General features: G+C 39.6%; 1 protein-coding gene across 4 annotated transcripts in view; it reads left to right on the top strand.

Annotated features, from left to right (window-relative positions):
- Positions 1-22,107, top strand: part of TRAPPC8 (trafficking protein particle complex subunit 8) — a 53,733-nt gene that overhangs the window by 5,059 nt on the left and 26,567 nt on the right. For 2 of the 4 annotated variants that reach the window (XM_086472484.1, XM_086472483.1), the window contains exons 2-14: positions 1,444-1,638; positions 4,276-4,359; positions 7,264-7,353; positions 8,304-8,478; positions 8,879-9,032; positions 10,128-10,215; positions 11,677-11,924; positions 13,509-13,624; positions 14,959-15,109; positions 16,419-16,519; positions 17,898-18,003; positions 19,550-19,681; positions 21,772-21,996. In XM_086472484.1, coding sequence (XP_086328610.1) covers positions 1,444-1,638; positions 4,276-4,359; positions 7,264-7,353; positions 8,304-8,478; positions 8,879-9,032; positions 10,128-10,215; positions 11,677-11,924; positions 13,509-13,624; positions 14,959-15,109; positions 16,419-16,519; positions 17,898-18,003; positions 19,550-19,681; positions 21,772-21,996 — 1,865 coding nt within the window. Of the gene's footprint in view, positions 1-1,443; positions 1,639-4,275; positions 4,360-7,261; positions 7,354-8,303; positions 8,479-8,878; positions 9,033-10,127; positions 10,216-11,676; positions 11,925-13,508; positions 13,625-14,958; positions 15,110-16,418; positions 16,520-17,897; positions 18,004-19,549; positions 19,682-21,771; positions 21,997-22,107 lie in introns of those variants that run through there. The other 2 variants (XM_086472485.1, XM_086472486.1) reach the window with 2 other exon arrangements.

Genomic DNA, 22,107 nt, shown 5'->3' with positions numbered 1-22,107 from the left:
TGCTTTTCAGGAGACTGAGACTTTTTCGAAAAAGCAACAGAACCACCCAACAAAAGCAGGAGCTTGGCAAATAAAAGCCATCAAATATTAAAGAAAAAAGTGAAATTTGACTGTGGTATTTTCTTAAACACATAGAAAATAAAGCCCTACATATGGCTGTCACAGTTATATGGAATTTCAGCTTTAACTTTCAGTTCAGTACCGTTGTTCATTAATCACCTTGCTGGACTTTGCTGCTGCCTTGTCCTTTAGGCTTGGTATTGACCCCTTTTTCTTTGGTGCTGTTGTCTGTCTGATGGCTTTCTTGGAGAAGCTGGTCTTAATGTGAGGAAAATATTTTTTTTTAGATGAGTGAAACAAAGCCAAAATGGTGTAAGTTACTGTGTGCTAGTAACAAAGGTTGGTATTGCCCTTTTAAAGGCTCATTTTAATAATGAATCTGGTTTTTTTTTGAATATTATTTTCCTTGGTTACAGTCTATTTCACTTTTCCTAAATAAGTGACCTCACCACACCAACAACTTACATGCTTGCCAGCTGTTTGTAGTTCTGTCATAAACACCAAGCCCATGGGCACTTTCCCTGCACTGTTGGGATTTTTTTTTGGAGGGTGCATGCAATAATCCACTATTGTCAGGCAAAAATCTCATGCCTAATTCTGAAATAAAAATTTAGTGCTTGTAAGACTTTCTGGTTTTTAAACAAGCGTTTAAAAGTGAATTGGGAACGCTGGTGTTACTAACGTTGACTTTATTTTTAATTGATGAATTTTAACCAAAAGTTTGTCACTCAAGAAGTGCAACTTCAATAACAATCTTTTAAGATAAACCAATTGTGTGACCCTATTTGGAGAACAGGGGAGTTCTAAAACCATTTCTTTAAAAAAACCCAAACCAAACAAGGTTAAGATAGTCATACTGTAGTATTAAAAATGAAATACGTTCATTTTGGATAAACTAATTCTGTGCTATCCCTGTCAAGTTTCTTGAGCGCCGTTATTGTGTAGAATAACAAAAATCCCAGTTTTCTGGGAAACTGATGACTCCTTGGAACATGAGATGTTGTGTGTGGTTACTGTAGGCACTTTCTGGGCAAGCTGAGTCCCTCCCACAAGGAGGGGGGTGCAGCGGTGTAGGGCACGTGGTTTGAGTACTTGGTTACTCTGAGTGGATATTCCTGTGAGCTAAGATCCTATGCTACGTTTTTGTCAGCATACCTCGATGAGCCTCGTGTTGAACATGAAGTAATTTCTCATTTCTTGCCTTCCCCCACTCCGTTTTTGATACTCGAGTGGACTGTGATCTAAAATGGAGGATGAAGAGGTTTAGGTTTAGTTAAGAAAGTAATCTTTAAAGAAAAAGAAAAATCTGTTGGAGAAATACTACTTCATGGTAACTTTTAACTCTTATACTCTTCAGCAAGCCTTTTCTTTTTTCTTTTTTAGTTCACATGAGAGATCCTAATAATCAGCTTCACATAATTAAAAATTTGAAGATTGCAGTCAACAACATTATTACTCACCCACCTCAGCCTGGTGCCATTCGAAAGCTCCTGAATGATGTCGTGTCTGTCAGTCAGCCTGCTGAAGGACTAGTAGCTAATGTGATCACAGCTGGAGATTATGATCTCAACATTAGTGGTATGTAATGATACGGTGGTTTTGGTAACTTAAGCTGGAACTTCTAACCTTGAATTCAACTTCATGGCATGTATTAAAATTACTTTGAGAGCTGATCATTGTTTTTACTGAAACTTCAGATTTATCAAATAGTGTTGGTTTTATAGAACGCTAAAAGTGGTTAATTCTTAATTTAATGTTTCCTCATGTTGTAATTCTTCTGTACTTGTGTTAAATCGTATTATTTTAATGTAGAAATGTAGAAAGTACTCATGCTTTGATTGTGTTAATAGCTCATCAGATGAGATTTGCTTGTTACAAAACTGATACGAGTGTCAGAGCTTATAATGTTGGTACTAATGTGCAGCTTTATGTTGAAGTTAGTCCTCCTGGCATCTTTTGTTTTTCCTTTTACTTACTGCTTAATACATACAGTGCATAAAGTTGTCACCAAACATTTAAGGAAACAAGGTTTTGAGGGAAGGTGTGTGATTCCTTGTTTTGTTTGTTTGTTGTTTTTTTTTTTCTGTGAAACTCAGTGCTTTGTATTTCACTGTCAGAATGGCTAGAATATTCTAAGAATGTGTTTTTTCAGATCTCCAAGGGTTAAGGCATTGTGAATAATACTAAATGAGACCTGATCTTGAGAGCTGAGAAGATTAAGCTCCTCCCAATTAAGACCCTAATCCATTGAAGCCTTTGAGTACATACTTGATTCAAAGCATGTATGCATTGCCCTACTTAAACATGAGTAATTTATGGTACTTAAAGTTCAGTATGCAGGGAGGAATTGGGCTCTGCTAGAGCAAAAGATTGAGGAAACTTTGTGAGGATTAGTAACTGATGTTGTCATAGTATGTTGCTTTTATATGTTGATGATGAATTGCAAAAATCTACCTTTTTTGATACCTAATTTATAAGCCACATCCTCAACTTGGTGTGACGTGTTGATAGTAAAGGAAAAGACTTGAGCCTGGAAATTCTAATATTTGAGAGCTATTGGAAAATGCACCCGTTCAGCTTCCATGCCCTCGTTTACCTGTGAAATTGGGGAATTGTGATTTTTTTTTTTGTTGTTGTTGTTTTTTTGGGGCGTGAAATTTGCTTGGAGGGAAAGTCTGCTTTAATTCTAGAAACGGGAAGACCCTAAGGAAGCGGAATGGTTTCAGTGAAGAGACTTTTCCATAACATTTCTAATGATCTCTGTTTAGGAGTGTTGGAAGAAGGGAAGAAAAACAGTGGCTGTATCAGGCTGTGCTTTGTGGTTATAGAAGTAAATAACTCACTTTCCTTACTTGCTGCCGGAGCCTCCGATGTACAGATTACCAGAGCGGACTGTCTTCTGTCTCTCGGTGGTTAGGTTCTTATTTCCATTCAGACTGGCTATGTGCTCATTTGACAGGAGAGGTGTATAAGCTATTTAAGATCACACAGAAGGACATCATCATCTAACAGCTTTGCAGTTTTGTGGCACCCTGTTTTAGGGCTTTAGCACAAGGCACTGGCACAGTGTTCTTGATGGTAGAACTTGGATCCCATTCCATTGTAGGAGGATGTGGGAAGTCCCTAGCTTGTCAGGTACAGTTCCTTTTCTACTTGGAAAACTATGAGTATTTACTAAGGAACTTAATTTTTTCAACTTTGTTAAAGCATTTTATTGAAAAACCAACAGAAGCATTCATTCCTGGCAACAAACCGTAATCTTTTGGCATGGAAATGTGAAATACCCTAACCTGTTCTTTAATTTATTCTTTCCGTTTTGGTGAATTAGTTTTCTAGGATAGCAATATTAAAACATATTTCCCTAATCTTTAATGATGATCAAGTGCAGTCTGTTTTGAAGGAAGCCACGATACTGTTTAAGAAGCTCATGTATGAGTGTTTCCAGCACTGGGACCATGATCCTACTCCTATTTAGAAAAGTTTTGGAACTGCTGTGGTGAATTGCATTAACTGGTTGTAATTCTTCTTTGTTACACTTGTTTAATAGTCTCATAGTTCCGTAATCTTCTTGCACTGAGGGACCTGGTTGATTGCTAAAAGGATGCTTATGTTCAGCCATGTCTGCTTCTCCCATACACTGGTGCACGTGGAGAGTGAGGAAAAGGGAGCCCGCTAAAGGCTTAATTTTTTTTTTCTTCTCTCAAATAAGTTGTCAGCTGGATCACTTCCCTGGCTGTGTTTGTCAGGGCTGCATGATGCTGATGTTGGCGTGCAGCAATGTAGGAGTATGATGGAGACGAGAGAGAATGTTGGGGCAACCACTTTCAGCAGCTGACGTCTTCGGTTACTTCGACTGTAGTACTACAGGCCGAGAAATCTCAGGAATTAGTATCTTGCATCTACAGTATCTTCCAACTAGAAAAATAGAAATAATATCTAAATATAACTTAATTCTTTACTACTTTATAGATTTCCATTTTTATTCAAACCCAGAATTTGGGCTGAACCAGAAATGAATATGGAATTCTATTGAAATACACTGTATAAATGTTGAGGAGCTTGAAATGTTTGTGATTAACTGGAATCAAATGTCTTCAGTCCCTGATGGGCCTGCATGGTACAGATTTTCTACTTCATGCTACCAGAGCGTAAAAGCCAATAGTGTGTTTGCACCTGACCCTTTTTAGTATAATAATACCATGTTTTTTCTGTCAGATCGCTCAGTTAAAGCTAGTGTTCCTTGGTACAATAATTGGAAAGAGACACTGATGGAACTGAACACATCCACGTTTTATTCAGGTATTTTTTGTGGTTGGTGCCAATTTGCCAAATTGCCCTTTATTCCTTTTCTGTGTGCCCCATCCACCTTTTCCTTACCATCTGCTGAGACTGTTTAGTACTTTTCTTGGCGTAGATGTATGTTCCTCCATTTTTTTTCCTCCTAAATGAAAAATCATTGGTGATGGTTGTTTAATTTTTCTTTCGGTCACATTTCTACCCCTGTTAATCTAAATCACTTGATCTTTCCGTACAGTCAATAAGTGCAGAGTGGTGGTGGGAAATGACCTGATGCTGTAAAAGCACTGTCTTGTTTGATCCTATGGACCTGTGTACTGTTGCTGGTCTGCATTTCAAATGTAAATACTTTCTGCTTCTCTAAACTTCCTTCTCAGGGGAGAGTAGCACTATTCAAATCGGAACTGAAGTGCTGACTGTTCTTAGAGCACATATTCCTCTGCTATATTGACAGGCTTTCTGGAGTGTGACTCTTCAAAAAAAACCAAACAAACCCAAACCTGACAAAAAACCCAACAACCAACTTTCTAATACATTTTCACCTAGTTTATAAGACTTATTGCTGCCAAAATGCATTGGTTATTGACCTCTCAACTTTCAGTGAAGCTCTGTGTTGTGGTTTATAAGAGTCAGATTTTGATGTTGTTCAGTTTTAGAGATTAACAGAGTTTATGCCTTCGGTTAGTAATAGCTATCCTTTTGACAGTTGGGGTGCTGCTGGATGCCACCTTTTCTGGATGTGCTGAGTACTGGTATCTGTGAAATTCATCTTGGTCAGTCGGGTAGCTAATGAGTACAGAACTTCATGACATAGACTTCTCATTCTTAAGCTGTTATGTACGAAGGTTGCTGAACAGATTTTCTTAATGATTTCTGAACGTATTAACAGGTTCACCTAAACTTCAGTTCTGCATGTTTAGTGTACTGAAAATGTGCTGCTGGAGAAATGCAGACTGCACAGGTCTGTGTGCCTGAACGACACAGTGCTGCTGTGCACCGCTATAACCTGTTCTGGGATGTCGCATCTCTGAAAGGTTTTTTTGAATATTGCTTTTTGTTTGGAATGTGGTGCATGTTTGTTATTTTAAGTGTCGACTATAAATGATTACAGCCATGTAATTCACTCTTGAGTGAATACTGTTAATGTGTGTTGTGGCTGTGTAGAGGGGATCACTTTGTACAAAGTGGCCTTTGTAGCCCCTTCCAAGGTTCTTAATAGCCTGAACGAGAAAGGGGTGGGGAGGAAAAAACCCACCCCAAACCAAAGTGTACTTCCCCGATTTTCAAAAACTTTTTTGCTGTGGTTCAGCTGTAAACCAGAAACGGAAAACTGGAAACAGCTTGAAGCTAAAAGGTGGTTGAAATTTCTGCCTGAAGGAGTTCAGCAATGTTTGGTTTGAACCTGAGTTACAAGGCTTTGTTGTACTTGTGAGAAATATGCATGAGAGTCACTTTCTCATGGCTTGTTTTTAATAACAAGCTGTGTTTTCCTTAATTTAAATAGTTGGTGTATTTACATGTAGGGCTTAGTAAAGCCAAGAGCTTTTTATACCCCAGATAAGCGCTGAGAGAGCGGTTGCTGGAAGGGCTATAATCAAAAGCTAGAAGTTTGCCTCCTGTTGATCTTTTCTTGCAATATGTGCTGACTGCTGAGTTCAGTTACAAAGTGTGACTGTGTCTGACTTCTGTGTGGATGAAGGTGATGTGAGATGGCCTGACAACGTAGGGTTAAACAAAATGCATTAACTTAATGCACTGGAAGAGAATTCCAATGTAAAAATGAAACTCTGTTTCCTGAAGTCAGCTAAGAAATCAAGGTGGTGGCTTTCTTGGAGGGGGGAGGAAGTTTACAAAGCATTAGAAATTATGGGAGTTAAATCAAGGAATGTGTTTTCTTGGGGCTGCATAAAGGAAATCGATACTTCAAGATTTCTTATTAATACATTTTTTCTGTACTAGTTACTGTTTTCTAGTTTGCAGGTGAGTTGAGACTGGATTCCAGCTAACTTCAGTGTGAAATCAGGTTATTTGAAGTGGACTGATGATGCTCTGGGGTCTTTTTTCCACTCAAGGAAAGGAGTTGCAGAATTGAGATGGCATAAAACAGGCTTGAAAGAAGAAATAATACTTCATCGCTTGACTGCTAGTTGGAGTGGAAAGAAACAGACAAGATGTTTTAAGTTCACATGTTCCTTGGATGTCTCAGACATACTTGGTTTCCCTTGATTTGTAACTCTTAGACAAATGAAATCCCAGTTGTAAAAGGGCATTTGAACATGGCAGGTTAACATGATGAGGCATTAATGGCACCACTTGAGTCTGAGCTTTTAGTTTTTTTGGATCTCTGCTTTGCCAGCTGACAGCTGAACTGTTTGTTTTAGCAGGCAGAGGAGGAGGACTACTGTCAAGCCAAGTCACAACACTTGCAAAAAACTTTAGACGAACTGGCAGGATAGGGTTTTGGTAATTCTTAATTCCTCTGCATACGCAAAACCCACTTTGCTTCTCGTTCAATTTTTACATCCCTAGCTGAGGTAAATTTGGTGACTGTTCCAAGAATTTTTATTTGTTCATTTTTTTTTTCCTGTGTGTGTTTAAAGGGGTGGTAAAGGGCAGTGACTCTGAACAAGGACTGAATCCACATGACCCTGCAGTATTGAGGAAGTTACTTAAGATACTGTTGGGTTTCACAAGATGTGGTTCAAAGTGTTACTGTTTCTCCCACTTGTGTGTATTTTAGATGCTTTCCCCTGAGACTGTTTCTCCTTCTTTCCCCTGCCATGCAAACCTTGCCAGAGTTTGCAAGCTTCCCTTTTAGGTGTAGTCTTTCGTATTTCCTTTTCATAAAGGAGTGAACAGAAGTTTCACTGTATATTCTAATTCATCCTATCTCGTTGTGTATTCCAGCTACTACTCCTTGGTTTGAGTCTTACAGAGAGTGCTTTCTTCAGTCCATGCCTGCATCAGATCACGAATTCTTAAACCACTATGTTGCGTGTATCCTTTGGGTGTTACAGACCTCTCTAGTGAAGGCTGTTACAGCTGGCTGCAGGAATGTGCTGTAGGAGACTTGGAAATTTTGCAATAACTCTTTGCCATTATAATTTGAAATATTTTTTTTTTCAGGATGGCTTACTATACAGAATGTCTTACTGTACAGACTAATTTCATAAGGGGTTCAGGGCTTTGTGGCTAGTGGTGGTTTTTTGTTTTGATTTTTTTAAAACACATTTTATGTGTCAAACTGAACTCTAAGCTAACACCTGTGAACTAAACTTCCTCATCATAAAGCACTTTCTGCTGTAGCTCTGTAGGTATCTGTTGACTGTCCCTTATGTACAATGGAGGCTTGTGTGTTCGGGATGCACCTGCTGCTTTTTGTAGCTCTTTCTAGCAGATGGAAGGGGGAAGTTGGGGAAGGTGTCCTGAAAAATTGGTGAACTTCGAGCTGTTTTGGACAGAAAGAAGTCTGGAAAGATGCCTGAATGATTTAACTTTTTTTTTTTTAACCAAAACTTTGGCCTGAGTACTTGTCTAAGGGAAAATAAAGAAATGCACTATTTCACAATGTAGCTGGTGTTTAGCTTTACAATAATTATAATGCTGCAGGTTTCCTAACGCCTGCTCTGGTCCTAACTCTTTACTTGATCATTTCAGCAGGGAGGTACAGATGTGTGAGCTGTTCCATATCGGCTTAAACTTGGGTTCAGACAAAACTGGAGCAAACTCTCGTTTCACCTCATTTTACAGATGTTAGTTAACTGGCTGTTTTATGTTGTATTGTATCGGGATGAAGGCCAAATTCTAGCTGCACGTACTTTTGTGGTAGCGTGTGTTACAGGCCTAAACGTTGCACTTAGCTATTTTACTTGATACGCTTCCCATTCTGTTCCATCGTTGATGGTTGTTCTGGGTTCTTTTGCTACATGTCCTTAACGTGAGTTTAGGTATGCTTGTAGTTTCTTCTAGTGAGCCCGAGCCTGTGGAGCAATTTCTGAAGCTGTCTCAAGAACAACATCGAATTCAGCACAGCAGCGAATACTTATATCCCAAGTGGTTTATACCAAACACGCTCAAATACTACGTGTTACTGCATGATGTCAGCACAGGAGAGGAACAAAGGTGGGTCTCCTGCCTTCGGTGAACTCACAGCTGAACTCTTAGACTGCAGTGTTTGTGTTTATAAATCCCGTTGAGATGAGACATACAACAGGATCCATTGACTAGTATGCTGACTGTTATCAAGGCAGACTTCTTTAAGTATTATTTTTAGATCTGCTTCTTGTGTTCATATAAAATGAAAAGAATCAGTCCTAGCTTCTTGAGATAGATACTGTCTTTGCTAGCTCTGAACTACTTCTCAAAGATTCTCAGTTTCACTCTTGCATAAAGGACTGCTTTAAAAAGAAGAGAATTCTGTTAATCCCTGTGGATAATAGTCTGAAATAGCTTGTTGCAGTACACACTTGGAATAGAATTGGTTTGGTATCAAGACAGGGTAAATGTTGTTTTATTTTTCTAGAGCTGACTCCATTTATGAAGAGATGAAGCAGAGGTATGGAACTCAGGGTTGCTATTTGCTGAAAATAAATTCTCGTGTGTCTAATAGAGGAACAGATGAACAGATACCAGATCCTTGGAGTCAGTATCTTCAGAAAAACACTATCCAGAACCAGGTATTGTAGTAGTCTAAAAACAATTTATAAGGTGCATATGAAAGTCCATTTGAGTTGTGTTAAATTTTGCCTTAGTATTAGGTCTGTGTTTCTACAGAATGGGCTAATAGGCAGTGAAGATACTTCTAACGTAGTTGTGACTTCTTGGGAGGGCATAAGATGAGTCCTCTCTCTGAACTGTCCTCTGTGCTGCTTAAATCGATAGTAGGGAGCACTGAAACACTAGACTGGCTGAAAGACTGACAAGAGCAAGCAACCTCCGAAGGGTCCTATTCATAGTAACGTTCTACCTTAATTTTGATTAATTTTCTTCACTCTTAAAGCTTGATTATTTTTTTTTTCCTCTGGGTCTTCTGTACTTCACTAAGCAGTGTAGGTGTGTCGTTTTGTGGGGATATGTGTGGTTCTGGTAACTTCTTGTAGTTCAGTCTAGTCTGTCGTCTGCTTGGATGGCAAATGATAGTGTTAGCTCGGAGTTTTGAGTTCTGTTTGCCATAAATGTCTATAGTCTTGGCTTCAGGACCAAAAATACTCCTCCTTGAGTTTGCTTTTGACTGACTGCAGTTTTAACTGCATTTGATTAAAAGGTTGGTTTGTGGAGTCCGTGTTTTACTAAATCTGGCTGTTACTGGGAAGTCAAAACGTCTCATATTTTGTAAGCTTAGGGGACCAGTAAGTCATGTTCCACCACAAACTATTTGGATCTTTTTTCTTTCTGTCTCGATCCGACATGGACTGGGTTTTTTGTATGATATTTTTTTATGAGCTTGTTGAGGAAATGGATTTAGGGACCATATTTTAACTGCTGTAGGCGTCACTATGTAAGAGTTGGAGTTGCTTGCTTCATTTGGCGGTGGAGCTCTTTGAGCAAGCCAGAAGAGACTTGTTTCACTTGGTGAATGTGACTTTCATCTTGACAATAGGACAGTTTCTTAAAGCCTCACAAACTACTTAGGAAATGAATAGATGTGAACAAACAGACTTTCTTAATTCAGTTATCTGTTATTAAAGTTAACTATTGTTGACTGACTTCTTTGTGCATGCTCTGGTATTCTTAAAATTCTGACTTTTTTTCCTTTTTTTTTTTCCTGGCAGGATTGCTATGAAGATTGTCCTTATACTGTCATTTCAAACAGGAGTACCGATCACTTGATATCAGATGGCTTAGAGAGTGAAATTAAAGGTATTTTTATAACTTAGATCAAAGCATCGATGTGATAGCATTTACACAGCTATTTCACATCTTGGACAGCAATCACTGGAGTGCTTGGTTAGGGGATTCAAAGTAATCATTTTCTAAATTCTCAAAGATACTGTAACCTGGTGTCCAGAAAGAAAAACACAGTGGTGCTGATCTGCTGGGTTGTTGGTAATTGCTAGATGTATCTCTAAAGAGATAGCTATTGATGTATTTGGCTCATCTTTTGTAAGGATATTGTCTGCAAACTCTTGACAGTTGATAAGAAGTAACATAGGATTAAACGGGTGATTTTTCACAATCATAAAAGTTCTGGTTAGTGTGCTGTTAGGAAGCTGCGTGTTGGGGGTTTTTTGTCCTTGTATTTTGGTTTTTAAATCTGGGAATGACAGAGTAGTGATTTACAAAGTTGGCTGGAATCGCTTGTCTCAGTTGAGCTTCTGGATGGCAGAGGATGGTGAATGAAATTGAGTGCGTATTAATACATGGCTTTTTAATTTTTTTTAAGGCAGCTGTATAGGATTGAAATGAGAAGCATCATCAAACAGGGAAGAAGTGGAGGTACCCCACACTGGCCTGGCTCAGCCCACATCCTTTACCCCTGGCTTGAAAGGCACAGGGAGACCTAGTATGTGTAGGAGAGCCTGCTGTTGCCTAAAAGCCTGGCTTTCTGGGGCCTTACAGCCTGGATGTGGTCTGCCAGCTGCTGTTTGACCTTTACATACCCAGCTTTACATTTCATGAGTAAAATCCATTCAGGATTTGCTTTCGCAGCTCAACTTTGCGCAGCGATAGCTGGGGACAGATAAAACAAGCTGACTTTCTTATATAGAAAAGAAATAATAAATGGGAACTGTTTAAGTCTTGGAACGAAACAGTGTCTCGGTCTGGTATGGATAGCTAGATGGAGCAGTGGTCAGCAGCCCTTCTCACTGAACTAAGAGGACTTTGGAGGAGGTGGTTTTGCATCGTGATTGCTCAGAAGGGCACGGAAAGTGAGCGTTTTTTTTAACCTTAAAACATAAACAGAAAAGGGTGAATGGATCCAATAGAGCATTTGTAGCAATTGCTACGTTTCCAAATTTTCATGAATATTTGACTTTGATTTTAACGTTTTCGTAGTTTTCCTCCGATGTCGTTGATACTAGTCAGCATGCTTGGGGGTTCTTTGCACTGTAGTGGAGAACAGTAAGCAAACATACGTAGCTGTGTTGTAGTTCCTGAGATTCCCTGAGCTTTCTGAGGGATTTCATGAGTGATGTGGTGCTCAGGCAGTGCTCTGCTGCTGTCTGCTCGGCGTTGGTCTGTAGCGCAGGATAACTGGTGCCTGTTTTTGCTTAACAAAGTTCTGAGTAAGGAAAACTTTGGGTTAATGAAAATATTGAAACACCAAAATGTTTAAGTAACTCTATACTTACTGGGGTTTTTGTTTCAATCTTTCAATAGATGGCCTGTCAAATAACTTTAAGGCTCACCCCCTTCAACTGGATCATCCCAGTGGCAGTTTGGACAGCACTGATTACGTGAAGGCTGCTGCACCACTGCAAGACTCAAAGAAATCAAACTCTGGAACGCCTCATGGTGCTTGTTTAACACTCACAGATCACGATCGAATTAGACAGTTCATACAGGAATTCACATTTAGGGGACTTTTGCCACATATAGAGAAGACAATTCGGCAACTTAATGATCAGGTCAGTTTACTCTTAAAAACCCTTTGCCATAATAAGAAAAAACAGTTGGGGGTTAAATCCAGTTATCAGACAATCTGTTTTGAAATTATTACTTCCTCCTTCATCTAAAGATTCACTGATCTCACTGAAAACTGGAAGTAAATTTAAGAGAAATAGCTGAAGTTACTATTTTTGCTCAATTTGTCTTTTTAAAAAAACCCTCAAAAGCAATTTGTATCAACAGAGCTTCAGTGCAAGGTGGCTTCTTGGTGAAAGCCTGTCTGAACTGTTATCAGGGATATGTGTCCTTGCTCCTAAAATCTTAATATTTTATGCTTCTGGCACAGGGACCAAAGTGTACTTTTTGGTTTTTAACATTAGAATGCACGACTAATGTTAAGAAATGTGTTGTCATCAATAGTTGTCTGCAAAAAAAGCTGCATACTTCAATTGTTGCTGCTTGACAGGGGAAGAAATGCAGGGACACCATAAATTGTGCAGTTCTGTTCTGATCTCGGCAGTTTTTGCAACTGAATATTCTTCTGTCAAACTAAGGTTTGGGTTTTTTGATGTGATAGTTAATGTCACGCCCATGTTAAGTCAAGGACATGCATTAAAGTTTTATTTCCATCACATTAAAGCCCTTTCTTTTACAAGCGTTTCAGTTTTATATGATCTTAAACAGCTGGAGAGATGGATTGACTTAAATAAAGTAACTTGATTGTACTAATTTAGCATTAGACTTGGGCCCAAATGTAAATCTGTTACTTGAACTCTATATTTTGATTGAATTGTCCGTTCAGGTGATAGTTTTATGTGTAGGGGGTTTGATCCTGAGTATCAGGCGCTGTAAGGAACACACTCTCCCTGAATTCACTTTTGGGAGTTTGCCTCATGACCGTGTTTATGCTTGGGAAGTTTTTTTTTTAATGTTCCTTCATACAAGGCGCATCTATGAAGCGCAGCAAACAGCCTTGCCATTGGGAATGTAGTCACACATTCCTAGCCGTGGTGAGAAAAGCATGATGTTGTGGTTTTTAAAAGTGATCTTTATAGAGAGATGTAGTTTGCCTTAGATCTTGGGAATGGTAATTCCCTGTGGAAGTCTTGTCACTAGTGGAAATTATCTAAAAGAATAAAGCTGTAACCCTGCCTGCAGGTAGGACTGGTACCCTTGACACTTGAAGTCAGTGTTCACAGTGGGGTGGTGCTTTATGTGGGTGGTGACAGGGAGAATGTGCTCTCTTGAAGTACATACCTAGTCTAGCTTTTAGGTTGGACTAATACCAGAAATTAGATATTCTGTTAGATTTCTAACTGGTGCATTAAATGTTTCAGTTCTCAGGATTGAGATGTCTGTGGTTTACAGCAATGATAGTGAACCTCAGCTGTCTGAAATAGAATAAGTATGTGAATTGCAACTTTATCTCTCAGTGATTCATTCTGAAGGAGTGTGACCTTGGTTATTTTATTGCTTATATTTCTGTTTTATGGAAAAAACCCAGAACTTAAGAAGCCTTCATGAAGCTTGGGGTTTTGTCTTAATTTAACTTCTGTTAGCATATCTCTTGCAATGTAGTGCTCTAATTTAGCGTCTTTTTGCAGTTAATATCCAGGAAGGGCCTGAGTCGGTCACTGTTTTCTGCTACTAAAAAATGGTTTAGTGGCAGCAAGGTTCCAGAGAAAAGTATAAATGAACTGAAGAATACTTCTGGTTTGCTGTAAGTACTTTCAGTCCTTACCTTTAGATCCAACTGAAAATACACCCTTTTCTGGGGGGAGGGAGAGCCTGTGTTCATTTGCTGGTGTTCTGCAGCGTGAACTGAATCAGCAATAATGTAAAATACTTTAGTTACAAGTGAAGTAAGGAAAAGTGCTATGCCTAAATGTGTACAATAAAGGAGTAGCAGAACTTAAAGAAAAGGGGGATGAAAGAAACTGTTTACAGAGCTGTCTTCCTGCTATATTTACAGTGAAGCTTTCTAAGTTACAAAGAACATGTGTTTTAAGAGTAATAGTAATAAAAAGAAGCTATGGTCTGCTGTAAGGTCTTTTTTTTTTTTGTTAAACTACTACAAGCTTTTTCTTTAAGCCAAACCCCATGTATAGGTGCTCTTGTATTTTACTGCAGCTGAGGATTAAGTATATTGCTTTTGCAAGTGCGTTTGAGAGCTAAATTAAGGGGAAATTTCATACTCTTTGCACCTTTTACACTAAAAAAAGATTTTAAATTTTTATCAGAATATTCATTGTGTGTGCTTTGTAATCTCCCTCTAAGAATGAGGATGTTTCATTATGAACAGCACTCCAACTGTTTTATCTTAACCACAGAAGTCTGAATAGTTCTTGGACATTACCTAGACAAAGTCATGTCCCTGCTGCTTACATGCAGCTTTAAATTCAGATGCTCTGTGTCTTTGGATTCACAATCAAAATGTTGTTAACTTCAGCTTTCGGTGTTGAACTTGAAGCATGGTTTGCTTCCTGCAGAGTTGGACAAGGTGTTTGTGAAAGGTATTTGATCTTCACTGAAGTGATTCATCCATATTTGACTGACCAAAACTTAGACCAATGCTTCTAGAGGACAGGAACTTTCCCAGTGTTTTGGCATAAGGCATAGTTTTTAGTGGGTTTTTTTCTTTCAAGGGAAATGGGGAGAAGCAGCAACTACGGCTAGGTGAACAGTCAAAGTTGGTTTGGTGTGTTTTCCTTCTCTTACAGTTCTGTGTAGCTCTAACAGTTGATCTTACTGAGCAGTTTCAGTGATAGCTGCATGCTTTTTTCAGTATTTCTTGGTGAAGAGGAATGCTTGCTTTGAATGGTAGTGGGACGGTGAGTCTTGCTAATCAGAAAGTAGGGTGGGAAACCAAGTTACGTGTGGCAGAAAGGAAGCAGCTTTGCTTTCCTTCGCTGTTTTTTGGGTAAGGCTGAAGCAATGCAGGTTTTATTCCTACTTTGTGACTAGAAACTGAGATGAGAAGGGACGACTTTATAGAGCATGTCTTGCTCTAGTTATTAAAATGATGACTTTGAATTTAAATATTTGTATTTATAGGTATCCACCAGAAGCACCAGAGCTTCAAATCCGGAAAATGGCAGACTTGTGCTTTTTGGTGCAACACTATGAACTTGCGTATAGCTGTTACCATACAGCAAAGAAAGACTTCTTAAATGATCAGGCAATGCTTTATGCAGCTGGAGCACTGGTTGGTACTTCATGTAACATAAACACTCTGTGACCTTTTCCTAATGATCTTTAATATCTGTCTGAAGGTAACGAAATGCAGTCTCTTCCCTCCTCCTCCAAATTTGTAAGGGTCTTGCTAAATTTGCTACGTATCTTCAGCACATCCTAAAGTGTTCTCAAATCTATTGGCTGCTATTTTATGAAGGGAATAAAGGGGTGAATAAAAATGGAAGTTAATTCTTAAAATGTGAAATATGGCAAGGAGAATACTTAGAACGCAACTTCGAGCAAAATGGGTCTTTAAACGCATAGTCTGGTAACTCAAACGGGTGTGAAATAACTTTATTGTGTCTCTTTTAGACTTCGGCAAATTATTTGCCAGGAAGTCAAGACTATGTTACTATAATTATCATATTGTACCCTTTTTTTGTTAAGACTCTTGAGGGATATAGTTTGAGTATGTCACTGCTGAACTTCAGTGTAAACACATACTCATTCATTAATTTCTCCAGCGATTGACGGTGTATGTGTCTAAAATAATTTTCAGCAAGGTAAATGGGAGCACTGGGGAAAAGTAAGAAGCTTGTTTTCAGATGTTTAGAAGCTACATTTTGTAGACTTTAGTCCGCTTAACTTGATAAAATTTGAAACTTTATTTTGTAGAGCTGTGGAAGCATTCTTAGACACTGTCCCATGTTGATGTAAAACCCTTACATAAATGTGTATTTTTGCAGTACAGAGAGTTGCTCTGCATTTGGATAATCTGGAAAGTTACCTTAGTGTCCTAATGGTTCATAGAGGTCTTAATTGTGATTTTTTTGCAACCTACAAGTCTTAGTTGGTACTCACTGCCGAAAAACTTTGTGATCCTATCTTGTGATCCTATCTTCACCCCATAATGAAAGAAGTAAAGTTTCGCAGTGCATGTTTACTGGAGTTTCTGTAGAAGCTGAGTATGTAACTTCATTTAAGCAAAACTCTCACTAGTGCTACTGATCAGAAAGATTGTTCCTGCCATAGGAAATTATCTCTTGGACTGGTAAAGCAGTACTGAATCAATGCTTCTGCGTAGTGTTCGGGGTACCATTAACTGGAAACACTTCTATGGGCGTGTATAACTCTTGCTGCTGTCTGGTTAATTACAAAGAGCTGTAAATAGGCTATTGTATTAAACCTCTTATCAATTAGTGTGGTGGGTATGCTTTTATACGCCACTAACAGATTAGATGAAGATCTTGAACTATAGTAGCTGTTGAAACAGGTTTCTCAGCATTTTGAGGTTTACAATTTATTTGAACTGCAGTGACAGTACTGAATTTCTCTTGTAGGAAATGGCAGCAGTATCAGCTTTTCTTCAGCCTGGAGCTCCTAGACCGTATCCTGCTCATTATATGGAAACGGCGATTCAGACCTATCGAGATATCTGCAAGTATGTTGTTTACTTTCATACTGATCCAATGAAAGTTGAAAGACCTGGTGGCTCAACTTTTTGGAAAGTAAGATACGTCAGTTTATCTAGGATAACATGGAATGGGATCTATGCTATGCTTAACAGAGTGCTTATTAAACTTGTGTGGTGGATTTATCTGGTAAGATTTTGGTATTGGGGTGGCTGCAGAGGTGGCTTCTGTGAGAAGATAGCAGGAGCTGCCCCTGTGTCGGGCAGAGCCTGTTCTCACCCAGCTCCAAAGTGGACCTGCTGCTGCCCAAAACGGAGCCTGTCAGCAGCCCTGGTGGTGCCTCTGCAGTAACGTGCACAAAAGGTAAAACTCGCTGCGCAGCAGCTGAGATAGGAGTGAGAAAATGAGAGCAACAGCCCTGCAGACACAGAGGTCAGCGAGCAAGGAGGAGGTGCTTCCCTGCAGCCTGTGGAGAAGGCCGTGGTGGAGCAGGCTGTCCCCCTGCAGCCTGTTGGAGGATCCTGGTGGAGGACCCAATGCCAGAGGAGGTGGATGTGTCCTGAAGGCAGCTGCAGCCTGGGGTTCTTGGCAGGAGTTGTGACCCATGGGGAGCCCAGACTGGAACAAGGAAGGACTGCACCCCGTGGAAAGGACCCATGCTGGAGCGATTCTTGAAGAACTGTATCTGTGGGAGGGACCCCCCACCAGAGCAGGGGAAGAGCATGGAGAGGAAGGAGTGGCAGAGATGAAACGTTATGAACTGACTGCAGCTCCTTTTCCCTGCCCCGCTTGCGGGGAGGAGGAGGTAGAGAGTTGGGAGTGAAGTTGAGCCTGGGAAGGAGTTGTCAGGGGAAGGTGTTAGTTTTGATTTACCACTATTGTATTCTGTATTAATTGGCAATAAATAAATTTAATCTTGCCCAAACCAAGTCTGTTTTGCCTGTGACTAATTGGTGAGTCATCTCCCTGTCTTTATCTCAGCGCATGAGCTTTTTAATCTAATTTTCTCCCCTTGTGTTGCTGAGGAGTGGCTGGGATAGAGCAGCTTGGTGTGCGCCTGGTACCCACCAAGGTCAGCCCAGCACAGCTTGTTTCTGGCTGTTGGACTTCTCGTTCATCAGATCATTTGGTTGGTTGGGTCTTTTTGGTATTTTTGTAAATACAGTACTGACCTCAAAAATGCTCTCTAGGTCTGACTTTCAAAAAGCTGCTGTTATAGTAGGACAGGACAACGTGTACCTGGCTGTTTTGCAGGGGATGAACTTCCGTATATTTTACTTTAAGACAGATAAACAACAGAACATCAGTCTGATGTGATACGGAGAAAATTTGTCAGATTTGAGGTGAAAAGTTTTCCATGGTTTATTTTGATAAATATTTGTTAATACATGTGTGTTTTTGCTTTAGGAACATGGTTCTGGCTGAACGCTGTGTGCTGCTTAGTGCTGAAATCTTAAAAAGTCAAAGCAAATACTCAGAGGCTGCTGCTCTTCTGATTCGTTTAACCAGTGAGGTAAAACACTCGGTAACTTTTTCCGCTCTTGCCCTCCCTCTATTTGTTTACTTACCCAAGCACTTCCAGATCGCATTCTGCTTCTTGTCCTATGATATTTTCTAGCTGAAGGTAGCAAAGGAGCCAGTATAAAGTTTACACTGCAAGTGAAGAAACTAGTACTGTTTTTCTTTCTAGTCAAGTGACTTGCTCGACTTCTTGAAACGTGACAAATGTGCATTTGTTATCTCTGGCTTTATAACTAGTTGTCTTTGACATCTACTTAGCTCTTGTGTGACATGCTTTCAGTTTAAGAACTCATGGGTTAAAAGTATTAGCATGGCTTGTCAGAGCAGGTATGGATACTGTCCCACATATCATCAGAAGTTCTCTGTAGTTAAAGTAACTAAGTCATTGCTGTAGCTCAGCTGTTAGGAATCATTAGAATCTTACTGTGTAAGTGAAAGCTAGTCTGAACACTTCTGCAGAATTAATTGGTGGAAATTAAGCATGGAATTAGCTTCTAACAGCCCAGAAAGCATCTTGCTTCAAAAGGAGTGAAGCAAAAGTAATACCAGCAACAGCATAACATCTCCTGTGTTGCTCGGAGGGAAGTGTAACTGGCAGGCAGTTCTGGCTTTGTGGCTGGCTGCACCGACTGTGATGCTTCTGAGACTTTTCCTGGGACAGAGTAAGTGTGGGATAAACTTGCTTAGTTCTGTAAGTTTCTCTCTCAAGTATCTTAGTAGCTTCATTCTTGCTCTTGAAACTTAAGCTTGCTACCAAAATTTGTGTGAGCAGTATGTTATTTAAGGAAAGAATTTAAATACTGTTGGCTCTGCACAATCATTTTAACACTTAAAATTAAGTAGCATCCATCCTTCTGTCAGTTGCAAGGAAAGTCTTTATAGGGTGCTGTATAGGTGTCTTGGAATATATTTGTGGTCCAGACACGTACTTGGAAGTCATCAATAGTGTGGGGTTCAGTTGTGGTAAAATCAAGTAGATTATGTTCTGGTTGGATAAGGCAAGATAGCTGTGTCTTGGCATGAGGAGAAAAAGTGGGTAATGAATTGTTCATTATTAAGAAATCATCGTGGTTCTTGTAGTACAAACTCACTAAGTTCTACTCCTCCCTCTATTTTTCCTTCATCCTGTTAAAGCTCTTAGTTTTTGTTTCTAGCCCTAATGTCTGCAGGGGGAGGGAGGGGAAAAGGTGTGCTTCAGAGGTGATGGTAGGTGTTAGAAAGCATAGCCTGAGTAACTGAAAAGGCAGAAAATACTACTTTTGTGACTCGTACTGAAACACGTTGATATATAAATCCACTGGAGAAAAAAATACCAGCGTGTTCGGTATCAAACACTATATATAGAACAAAGTGAAAAATACTTTTAGTCTTGGTTTTTTATATACAAACATATATATAGTGTTTGTGTACAAAACTATCTTCAGCTTCACAGCATGTTGCAGCTTACTGTCCCTGTTAGCATTAAAAAAAAGGCCACTGTTGCCTTTGTGTTTGTATATTCAACTTTGGGGCTAACTCTCCTTTTTACTTTGAAATAGGATTCAGATCTTCGCAGTGCGCTTCTGTTGGAGCAGGCAGCCCATTGCTTTATCAACATGAAAAGTCCCATGGTTAGAAAGTTTGCATTTCATATGATACTGGCTGGCCATAGGTTTAGTAAAGCAGGTCAGGTAAGTATTACCTTTCTGCGTGGAAAATATGCCTGGTGCTTTGTACTCACTCCGAAAAACATGTGAAATGTGCCATTAGTCTGGGAAAAGATGCCTGGCTTGTGACAGTTCTGTGTTAGCCAGAAGTATTCAGCTCTGTGATCTGAGAATTACTTCTCTATTGATCAGCTTAGTCTTTTACTTCTGTATTTGGAGTAGTGCTGGAGATGACTGACTTAAGTGATGTGTGTTCTTCATTTCTGAGTCTCAGTTTTATACCCAGTGAAATACGAGGCTTTTTTATTTGGGTAAAGGAGTATTTTTTTACTCTTGAGATATGAGTAGGTTGCAGGAGTTAGGGATTTGTTAAACTCTTAATTTATTAGAATAACAGCAAAATGTAGATATCTTTTTCCTGGTGCCTTAACCACGTGCTTTTTAGTGGAGGTGCAGGTGTGTGAACAGTTACTACAAGACAAACTAAAGCATCTCTTTATGGCTGCTTAGACTTAAGTGGCAATTAAACCAATACAAATCAGATTGTTTTTACTTCCATTCACACTGCTGTGCAGGCAGCTCTAACTGTGGTAAATAAAGTTTGTTGGACATAACTTGTGTGCTTTATTCCTGCCTCAGTTGGGGGATAGACTCCCTAAAGGTAGCTTGTGCTTTATTCCTGCTGAGGTTAGCCACTGGAGTTCGGTTGGGGGGCTGTCCTTGAGTACAGTCAACTTCAGCTTACTGCTGAGCTGCAAACCTGTGATGGAAGTACATTTGTATTGCAAATCAATGATACAGGAGAACTCAGGCATCAGAATTCTACTTAAAACAAAGCCCTGTGGCCTTGGGGGGGTATTCTCCCACCTCACTCAATCTCATTTTTATCATCCTGGTAAGGACCAAAGTATTGTTGTATTCTTGGCTTCTGTATTTAAAATCACAGATGTGAAGAATAGTAGGAGTATTTCTATTTCCCTCCTTGATTTTTCTTCATGCAGTAGTTTCCCTGTCTATAGTTATGACAATACAGTACTGACAGGGAGCTATTGATTGGGGGTTTTCTATAACTTATTCTTTTATATCTCACTCCTTTGCCTGGAGAAGTGCATGCATTTTGTAAAACTTGGACTTATCTTCATGTAACAGCTCTCTTGTTGTTTGTGTTCAATTCTTGTAGAAATGCTTTTTCATTGGTAAAGTAAATGTAGGTTGGGTTTTTTTCATATCCTTAGAAGCACCAAAATATTAAATACTACTGAGGAGACATCAGCCAGGCTGCTCAGCTGCATACCGTAATACTGTGTTTTAAAATGTCAGTAATATCTGCTGATGTTAAGGATTTACTGCTTGTCCTCCGCTGCCATCACCGTACCAGTTTGAACATACCTTAGATTTCTCCCATTGCTCCTGTAAATAAGGGAATGCTGTTCCCTGTTTTTAGAAGATGAGACTTGCCTGTACAGTGAATGCCTCTGCAGCTGGTCAGTCTCTGGACTTGGGGTTGAATGCCCACGTCCTGATGTGTGTGCAGGAAAGGAACTGTGGAGCTGACTGGGAGTAGAGCATCGATCTCCCAGTGGCTGATGCCATTGGTGATTTTTGTCTTGTATGTACTGCAGGGCTGTGCTTTGTTGGTTTGCTTAAGCATGGATTTTGTCCCAAGTGTGTCGTCTGAACAACAATGGCCTAGAAGTGTCACACTGAAAGATCAGTTAGAGTGAAATGAAAGGTGTTAAATCTGGCTTACGTCCCGAGGCTGGCGGTAGAGCTCTGTAGACTTCAGCAGTCAGTCCTGAAGCAACACAGAACACGATTTTAAAAGTAATCTCATGTTATTTTTTTTAGCTTACTGCCTGTTACACTAATATTTGACAGCACAAACTTAATCTGCAGGCTAGGCTCTACCGTAGGTACCAACACTTTCGTGCTTAGATTAATGTTGACCAGATGTATGAGGCAGTTCTGCAAACGTTGCACGTGGCATTGTGGGGAGGGGTGGTAAAAACTTCCTTCACTTTCCTGACCTCCTGTTCGATCTTCCTGATACTGCAATGAGTGGTTAATGGGAGTATTTGAGAGATTAGCTTGTGGTTTTCTGGGTTTTTTTGCAGAAGAAACACGCCTTACGCTGCTACTGTCAAGCCATGCAGGTTTACAAAGGGAAAGGCTGGTCTCTTGCAGAAGACCATATTAACTTCACGATTGGTCGCCAGTCCTTTACGCTTCGTCAGCTTGACAATGCTGTGTCTGCCTTCAGGCATATTTTGATCAACGATAGTAAACAACCTCCAGCTCAGCAAGGAGCTTTTTTAAGAGAGTATCTTTATGTTTATAAGGTAAAGCACTTTTCATTGTCTTTATTCCTTGAGTAATCAGTAATTTTATTACCGGTAACTTTCTATTAAGTCATTAAATGATTTCGTCATAGGTGTCTTGTTCCAGAGTTG

Source organism: Leptosomus discolor, chromosome 13 (genome assembly GCF_034619465.1).
Source record: "Leptosomus discolor isolate bLepDis1 chromosome 13, bLepDis1.hap2, whole genome shotgun sequence".
Lineage (NCBI taxonomy): Eukaryota > Metazoa > Chordata > Aves > Leptosomiformes > Leptosomidae > Leptosomus > Leptosomus discolor.
The sequence above is the reverse complement of the archived record's forward strand: the minus strand, read 5'-3'. Positions and strand labels throughout refer to the sequence as shown.